Here is an 8817-nt window from a genome sequence, read left to right as displayed (position 1 = left end):
CGCGCCGCCGTCGTCCCTCGCTGCTCTGCCGCCCCGCGACGCCACCCGGAGCCCCGCCGACGCCGCCTTGCCCCGTCGGATCATCGCCAGAGGTAGCTGCCGCCGTCGCCATTTTTTTCGGTTAACCATTCGGTTTTTTAGAAACCCTAGATCTGTTTTTTTAATAGATGGGTTCGGTTTTATTTTTGGTTTAGTTATTTAGCAGACGTTCGTCCGTTCATTTGTTTTAACAAACGCTGTTCATCGATTAGGATCTGTTAACTAACGTTTGTTCATTAGCCTGTTCGTCTCGTTTTACTTTCCAGGGTTTTATCTGCGATTATTTTCGATCGCGATTTCCGCCCCGATCTTTGATCTAGTATAACTTTTTGCTCGTTTATCCAAATTAGATGAAACCAGCACCTAAATCTTCATCTCGAAGCCCTATTTCTGTTTAACCAACTGGAACAGGATTTTGGTACTGTAAAATTTGAAGTTAGTCCAGATTAGTAAATGAATCTTGTTTCGTTCAGTGTTTGAGTTTCGTTGCTCCGTTTGAGTTGATTCTTTTTGCAAATCGAGGTTCTTCAGTTGAACTTTCTGGTTGGATCTTCTTATTTGAGTTTTACCCGTGCTTCTTGTTTGATTGCTTATGTATGCTATTGTTTGTTTGTGATAGAATTCCCGGAGTGCGAAGCGTGCTACTACGTGTCTCTAGGTTTTGTAGATCGCCAGCAAGGCAAGTAACACTTTGATCATATCCCTTTATTACCCAATTTTAGGCATTAGTTAGAATTCTCAAACATTGCATGGTTAGGATCTGATTAACATGTGGGTTTGGGAAGTAGATGATGAGGTAGAACCTATTGCCCTTTTATTTTCAAACCTTTGAGAGTTGCTTCTACGTTATGCTCAGGATTGCTATGCTATGCTCGTAGACGTGGTTTGGGTGAGTGTATCCATGACAGCTGTCAATATTGTTAACTAATGGTTAACTTAAGGTGGCTACTTAAATACACATCTGGGTGGATTGGTTGCGGGCACCTGGAGAATCCAGTGTTGTCCTAGGATATCCCGGAGTACCCGCGTGATCATCCTATGATTCGCCACCCAGGCTCAAAGGGATCATAAGATTATTCATGCTGGAAACTTTCGTGTGCAGCCACAAGCCATTATGGGCTCTGGCATAGTTGAGTATGTCACGTGAGCTCTTGAAGAGGTAGACTAACAGATGTAGGTGGTACTGTCTAGCCGGAGTAGAGAGTTAATGCTTCTGAAAGACTGTGTCTCGGTCATCCGTTTCTCAAACACCATGTAGTGCGAGAAATCTAACGGATGAGATCGAGTCTTGTGGGGAAAAGTGCGCAAACCTCTGCAGAGTGTACAAATTAATCATGGTTAGCCGTGTCCCCGGTTATGGACATCTTGAGTATCTGGTTCTTGGATTATCATGTTGATCTCTTCACTCTAAATTAATTTGTTTGGATAATTGATATTGTTTAATTGGGATTGAGTTGGAGGAACCTTCTCAATGTTTAACAACCACCATGATAGTTAAATAAAATTTATTTCTTTGTTGTAGGAAAAAAATGGCTTTATGCAAAACTGTAACCATAGAGCTTTCCACCAGCCATATATGCATGTAGTGATAGTATTTATCTGTTCATTACTCCTTTGTGTTACATTGCGAGCATATTCCATGTGTTGACCCGTTTCGGGCTGCAACATATCATGTTGCAGACTTTTCAGACGACGAGTAAGGTGCCATAGGTCGTTGTCATTCACTCAGCTATGCTGTTGGAGTTTGATGGACTCACTTTATCTTCCAAGCCTTCCGTTGTTATCTTATTTAGATGGCCTTAAGTCATATTATTGTAATAAGTTCTCTTTTGAGACATTCGATGTAATAAGTGTGCGATTGAAACTCTGTTATAAATCCTCAAGTACTGTGCGTGTCAGCATTACCGATCCAGGGATGACACTGATGCACAGAGACTAGACTGTTTGAGGTCTGGTCGCTACACAAACATGGGGGGGGGAGGGTTGTGAGAGTTCAGACCACTGTCACGCCTGCTTCAGAATGCCCTGGACCACCTAACACCACTCCTCACACCCGCGTGTGCTTTCCCCCCATTGCCAGTTGCCCGCAATTATACGGCTGTAGAGCTTGCCGCTCCACATTGAAGGTGGCTCAGGGCGGAGATGATCTCTCACTGCCTCTGCCATTGAAGTGGCACGCCGGCCGTGGGCGCCGACCACTGAACGCCCGGCTATTCCTCGTCGCATTCAAACGCCTTCATTAAACCCGCATGGAAGCCGAGAAACCTACTCCGGTCACACATCCATTCACGAACCGGCCGACATTAAATGCAACATCGGGCAAGCTCCTCCCGTCCGTCCTCTGTTTAAACAAGGCCAGACGCCGGACAAGGATCGCACCACTCCGCCGCTCCCCATCTCCTCCTTCCACCATTTTATCCACTCTTTCGATGTCATCCAACGAGTAGGGAGAGCAGTTCTCTGGCATAAAAGCCGACTAGGTGGCCCGCCGAGCCCAGCGGTTACGAGCGAGGTAGTTTGCGGCTCCACCTCCCTCGCCAAGCTCGATGAAGAAAGTTGCCGCCTCAAGTCGGCGCGTGCTTCACCAACTCGCCGCTCCAGGACAGCTCGCGGAGTAGGGGCGACCGTGCCAGGCCAGCTCATGGTCCCGCGTCTCTCATGCCTACGACCGCGCCATCCACCGTCGGCGCACGTGTAGCTGCGCGCTGCCGGGAGAGGAAGAAGCCAGGTTGCTCGAACATCGACATGGTGGCGGCCAACACGTCTGCGCTGGCCGCCATCATCGAGGAGAAGTAGAACACAAGAGGCCATCCCCACTTGGTTCACATGAAGGCCACCGCTGAGGCACCTCCTGCGTACACATCCAGTGTCTTGCCCTCTCGCCGGCCACCGTTGTCCCCTTACCCAAGAACCAACTTTGATCCATTCAGCGTAGGGACCCTTCCCCTCCGACTGAAGCATGAGGCGGCGGTTCCACTCTGATGAGCGGTGGGGAAGCGAATCGTCCTTTGCGCTGAAGCATATACCTCCGGGGCTCAGCGCTGCCGGTCATGGGGACCAAGACGTTGGAGACCTGCCACAGCCGGTAGTAGACTTGTCGAGGGTATCATGTCGTCGGAATGGATATCCACCGGCACCATCCGTAGACTAGCCTTGTTTCGTTTTAAGTGGAAAATATGACCAAAATGTAACCGTTTTCATCCGGTTTGTATGAAATATGTCCTGTTTATATGAAATCCGGCCGAGTTTACATGAATTTCATCTGGTTTGTTGAAAAAGAGTTTGTAATGTATGCGGTTAGTGTTGGATGACGGCCTCCCGGATCCACGTACGCGGATTGGTCCCCTGTCCGCGGACGGATGCGGGAGGAAATTTGCGAATCACCATTGAAGGTGCCCTCGGTCAGTTTTTCTCTCAGATTTGTGTAGTAACGTTCTTTCCGTAGAGAAATTAATGGAAAAGGGCTTGCCTGATTGAAAGAAAAAGTTAGGGAAGTTTAGCATCATCCTATCCGTAAATACATAAGATAGTAGTCGCTCCGTTTCATATTAGTTGTCGCTCGTTTAGCAGGGAGTGTTTACTTTGTTCGTGAGCAGTAGACTGTAGTACACTCGGATCATATACACGACACATGACACGGTGCAATACAATATTGCTCGGTACATATAGTACGAGCTGTTGTAGGCTTTATTTTGTACTGGGTCGTCACACACACCACACTCACAGCATCACTACACAGAACCACCAGCTCAGGCTATAAGCTGACGTACGCACACGCGCGTCGCGCGTACGTCGCCCTTTATTTACGTACGTATACGTACCGAGCATCCGTGGTTATACTTAGCTAAGGCACGCAGCAGGTGCGTACGTGAGCGCGCGGGCGACCGACCGGCGGCCATCCGCCACTTCACTTCCACTTCCTGCCGCCGTGCTTCCCGCCGCCCATGTGCTTCCCGCCGGAGTAGCCGTGCCCGTGCCCGCCGCCGTGCCCAGTGTGGTACGATCCCATGTGCCCACCTGCGAGTAAACGCATGCGCTAAAAAACAGTATCACACGTGCTGCCCCCATTGCGAATACTAGTTCAATATAGTTCGTGCATGCATGTCACTTGTCACGTACCGTAGTATGGCGCGGGCTGCGCGGGGTACGCCGCCGGCGCGTAGCCTTGCGCCGGGTAGCCGCCGTACGGGGGGCAAGCCCCGGCGGCGGGCGGAGGGTACCCGTGCTGCCCGTGGCCGCCGTACCCGTGCTGCTGCTGCCCGTGGCCGCCGTAGCCCTGGTCGCAGCCGTGCCCCTGGCCGCCGTACCCGTGGCTTTTGCCGCCGCCGACGAGGTTGGACACGAAGCCCTTCACGCCGCCGTTGTGGCCGCCGTGCATGTCGTGCCCGCCGCCCATGGTCACTTGCTTGCTTTGGCCGATCGAGTAAGTGAAGTAGTGGTATGCGTCGCTTGGCCTCACTCGATGCTCAGTGTGTCGAGGCCTGCGTCCCCTTTTATATAGCTCAAAAGATGCTTGTTCCGCGGCCCCTTTGGACGTGTGTCGATCGATCGCATATACGCAGGTCGACGGGCCGGCCGCCGAATTTGCACGCCTCTGATATGAATGATATTCTTCTTCAGGCGCCTTCTCCGGCGCGTGGCAGGTCGGGCCAGGTTAGGTCATTGTGGTGGACGATAAGGTCGGATTCTTATGCTCTCTGTCTGCGTGCCAGGAGTTAAAGGCAACTCTAAGATTCTATTTTGCTGTATTATTTGACGGTTCATATCATCATATGCATAGGCGCAGTGCCGTGGCGCCATCTGGCACGGCGAACGGCCGTTCCTGCACGTTGCGCCATTGCGTGTGTGGCCCTTTCGATCAACTCAAAGATCGGAGGAGATCATCTTCAAAGAGCTTCAGCCTAACATCAGGCAATCGCGCCGTAAGACTGGTTTTTTTAGAAAAAGAGGATGTATCCCCGGCCTCTGCATCTGGACGAAGCATGCAACCATATATTAATTATTCACAAAGACCATACAAGGTCATACAGCAATAAGCCTGAAGTCATCATCTTGGCAACGCTGTTGCTACTCCTACCCCCTTGATGAAGGTGTGTCCGGGCCTAATAGCAAACAGACATCGCATCAAAGCCTAACATCTAAAGCCGGGTGTCCCATCCAAGCCACTACATGGATTGGGTCTCATCCCGGTCTGGCACACTCCCAGTGAGCACTGCACGCTGCAAGGACCGTCACCCATCATCCCTTGGTCCATCCTCAGAGCAGAACTGACGTACCGACCTTGCCAGGACTCTCTGCCATCAACGCCACCATGACGCCAGACAGCTTCCTCATCCTGCGCACGTCCATCCAAACACATCCGTCGTCGAGAAGCAGCTACACCATGCCGCCAATACTCGTCGTTGTCGACACGGTAGATCCAACGCCACTCCACCTGCCGACCTCCACACCGTCGCCGCTGCAGGAACTGCCATGTAGAGCCCACCACCCACAATACCTCTTCCCCGAACACCCAAGCCTCCCAAGATGGCGCCTCCCTGGAGGGCGCGACCTAAGGGCGCCGCCGCCGCCCAATTCAAGACGGATTTTGGACTTCCGTCCGGGAGTGGGTCAGAGGTGGATAGGAGGGGACCTCGGCTTCACCTCCAAGGAGGGGAACGACACCAAAGCCGTCGCCGATGCCGGGTCGAGCTAGCCGGCCAAAGTTTCCTCCAGTTCACAACCTATACGACCAACCTCTGTCTGCTCCGGATCTGGCCACAAACCGAGAAACGAAACTATCCGGAGAAGAAAGCACCATGGGGCGACACTGGTGCAGATCCGTCCAGGCTCCAGATCCAGAGAATTCAACCTGGGCAACAACGAGTACCACCACCCGCACTGGCCGCCGGTGTCCAAGCACCAGATCGTGAAAGATCTGACCCGAACGCGACGGCTCACGCATCCACTAGTTCCTGGCGCTCCAGCAGCCGCCAATCCGCGCTGCAAGCATGGACTCCAGTCATCGGCGCGTCGTGCACGCCGCCGAACCCCACGACAGTCCGGCGCCACTTCACGCACAGGCTGTCCCGTGCCAGCCAGATTGCGCGTAGGGGAGAGATGCCCCGTCGCCGCCCTTGTCGGTCAGGCTTCGCCCGGCGGCCCTGCTGGCGGCGGCGAGGGTGAGGAGGTAGGGGAGAGACACCCGACGGCAGTGACGGTGAAGGAAATATGCCCTAGAGGCAATAATAAAGTTATTATTTATTTCCTTATTTCATGATAAATGTTTATGATTCATGCTAAAATTGTATTAACCGGAAACTTAGTACATGTGTCAATACATAGACAAAACAGATTGTCCCTAGTATGCCTCTACTTGACTAGCTTGTTAATCAAAGATGGTTATGTTTCCTAACCATAGACATGTGTTGTCATTTGATGAACGAGATCACATTATTAGGAGAATGATGTGATGGACATGACCCATCCATTAGCTTAGCATTATGATCATTGCAGTTTTATTGCTACTGCTTTCTTCATGACTTATACATGTTCCTCAGACTATGAGATTATGCAACTCCCGAATATCGGAGGAACACTTTGTGTGCTATCAAACGTACAACGTAAATGGGTGATTATAAATATGCTCTACAGGTGTCTCTAAAGGTGTTTGTTGGGTTGGCATAGATCGAGATTAGGATTTGTCACTCCATGTTTCGGAGAGGTATCTCTGGGCCCTCTTGGTAATGCTCATCACTACAAGCCTTGCAAGCATTGTAACTAATGAGTTAGTTGCGGGATGAAGTATTACGTAACGAGTAAAGAGACTTGCTGGTAACGAGATTGAACTAGGTATGATGATATCGATGATGGAATCTCTGGCAAGTAACATACCGATGACAAAGGGAACAACATATGTTGTTATGCGGTTTGACCGATAAAGATCTTCGTAGAATATGTAGGAGCCAATATGAGCATCTAGGTTCCGATATTGGTTATTGACCAGAGATGTGTCTCGGTCATGTCTACATAGTTCTCGAACCCGTAGGGTCCGCACGCTTAACGTTCGATGACGATATGTATTATGAGTTATGTGTTTTCGATGACCGAAGTTTGTTCAGAGTCCCGGATGAGATCACAAACGTGACAAGGAGTCTTGAAATGGTCGAGACATAAGGATTGATATATTGGACGACTATATTCGGACACGGGAAGTGTTTCAGATAAAACCCGAGTGCCGGACGGTTACCGGAACCTCCCGGGGCAACTAATGGGCCTCGATGGGCCTTAGTGGGAAGAGAGGAAGGGCCAGGAGGGGCTGGCCGCGCGCCCTCCCCCCTCCTAGGTCCTAATTGGACTAGGGGAAGGGGGCGGCGCGCCCCTTTCCTTCCCTTCCCCCTCTTCCTTCCTTCTTCCACCTCTTCCTTAGGTGGAAACCTACTAGGACTTGGAGTCCTAGTAGGATTCCCCTCTCCTGGCGCGCCCTAGGAGGGCCGGCCGGCCTCCCCCTTGCTCCTTTATATACGGGGCAGGGGGGCACCCTAGAACACACAAGTTTCTCTTCCAACCGTGTGCGGTGCCCCCCTCCACAGTTACACACCTCGATCATACCATCATAGTGCTTAGGCGAAGCCCTCCGCCGGTAACATCATAATCATCGTCGTGCTAACTGAACTCACCCTCATCCTCAACTGAATCAAGAGCACGAGGGACGTCATCGAGCTGAACGTGTGCTGAACGCAGATGTGCCATACGTTTGGTACTTGATCGGTTGGATCGCGAAGAAGTTCGACTACATCAACCGCGTTATTGAAATGCTTTTGCTTTCGGTCTACGAGGGTACATGGACACACTCTCCCATATCGTTGCTATGCATCACCTAGATAGATCTTGCTCAATAGCCATCAGACCAAAGTGTCTCATAGATTCTTCAAGATCAAAGTCATTATCATCATCTTCATCATAGTATCCATGTTCAACATCATCTTGCAAGTGATCAATTCCAAGAGAGAGTGATTCATTAGATATATGATTTTGACAATGTTCATCTCTATGAATTCTAATAGCTTCGGAAATAATATTGCTAATGATTCCAACATCTCCTTTGGCATGCATAAGATTGGTAACCTCAAATAAACAATCTCCAAACTTAGGATCATTGGGATTGATCTTGTTCAAAGCAATAGACTTGTGAAGAATCTCATCTAAGTTCTTCAAGGAATAGTCAGGAAATCGTTCCTCAAGGAATCTCCATATAGTATAAGCACAATCAAGAGTAGGCAAGTGACCAATCAAATTTCTAGGCAGGCCTCTAGTGATAAGATTGATAGTTCTAAGATTGTGAATCATGTCAAGAGACTCATCATGGGTAGGATGCAAGGGATCAACAAGGGGTTCACAAGGAGTAGTAATGTACTTGTTCAAGTGATATTCATGAAAAATTCCAAGCATCTCATTTTTCCACTCACTAAAGAACTCTCCATCAAGCATAGGCACTCTACGTCTAAGACTCCCCAACGTAGACTCGTCCATCTTCCTATAATGGCGATTAAACCAAAGCAATGGAGACCAATGCTCTAATACCAATTGAAAGGATCGAGAAGAGGTGTCTAGAGGGGGGTGATTAGACCCTCAACGAACAAAGTTGACAGTTTTTAAGTTTTTCAAGTTGAGGTGGTAGATTAACACAATTTCAAGCATACACAATACAATTCAAGCAAGAACGCAAATAGTATATGAGCAGCGGAAAGTAAAGCATGCAACTTGCAAGAAATTAAAGGGATGGGATTGGAGTGTGCA

At 49.8% G+C, this 8817-nt stretch overlaps 1 protein-coding gene across 1 annotated transcript; it reads right to left on the bottom strand.

Moving 5' to 3' along the window:
- Positions 1–3601: 3601 nt before the first annotated feature.
- Positions 3602–4514, bottom strand: LOC119275306 (glycine-rich cell wall structural protein-like). The gene is made up of 2 exons (XM_037556128.1): positions 4159–4514; positions 3602–4056 (listed from the first exon to the last, which is right to left on the bottom strand). Exons 1-2 carry the CDS (start codon positions 4433–4435, stop codon positions 3947–3949), a joined length of 387 nt encoding a protein of 128 aa, XP_037412025.1. The 5' UTR covers positions 4436–4514; the 3' UTR covers positions 3602–3946.
- Between the last annotated feature and the right edge of the window lie 4303 nt (positions 4515–8817).

Source organism: Triticum dicoccoides, chromosome 3B, assembly GCF_002162155.2.
Source record: "Triticum dicoccoides isolate Atlit2015 ecotype Zavitan chromosome 3B, WEW_v2.0, whole genome shotgun sequence".
NCBI lineage: Eukaryota > Viridiplantae > Streptophyta > Magnoliopsida > Poales > Poaceae > Triticum > Triticum dicoccoides.
The sequence above is the reverse complement of the archived record's forward strand: the minus strand, read 5'-3'. Positions and strand labels throughout refer to the sequence as shown.

What these genes read in the sequence shown, in the direction of transcription:
- LOC119275306 (XM_037556128.1), bottom strand. Translation starts at nt 4,435, where the DNA reads ATGGGCGGCGGGCACGACATGCACGGCGGCCACAACGGCGGCGTGAAG. An exon ending in GCAGCCCGCGCCATACTACG is followed by an intron (nt 4,057 to 4,158) that starts GTACGTGACAAG and finishes GTTTACTCGCAG; the next exon opens with GTGGGCACATGGGATCGTAC.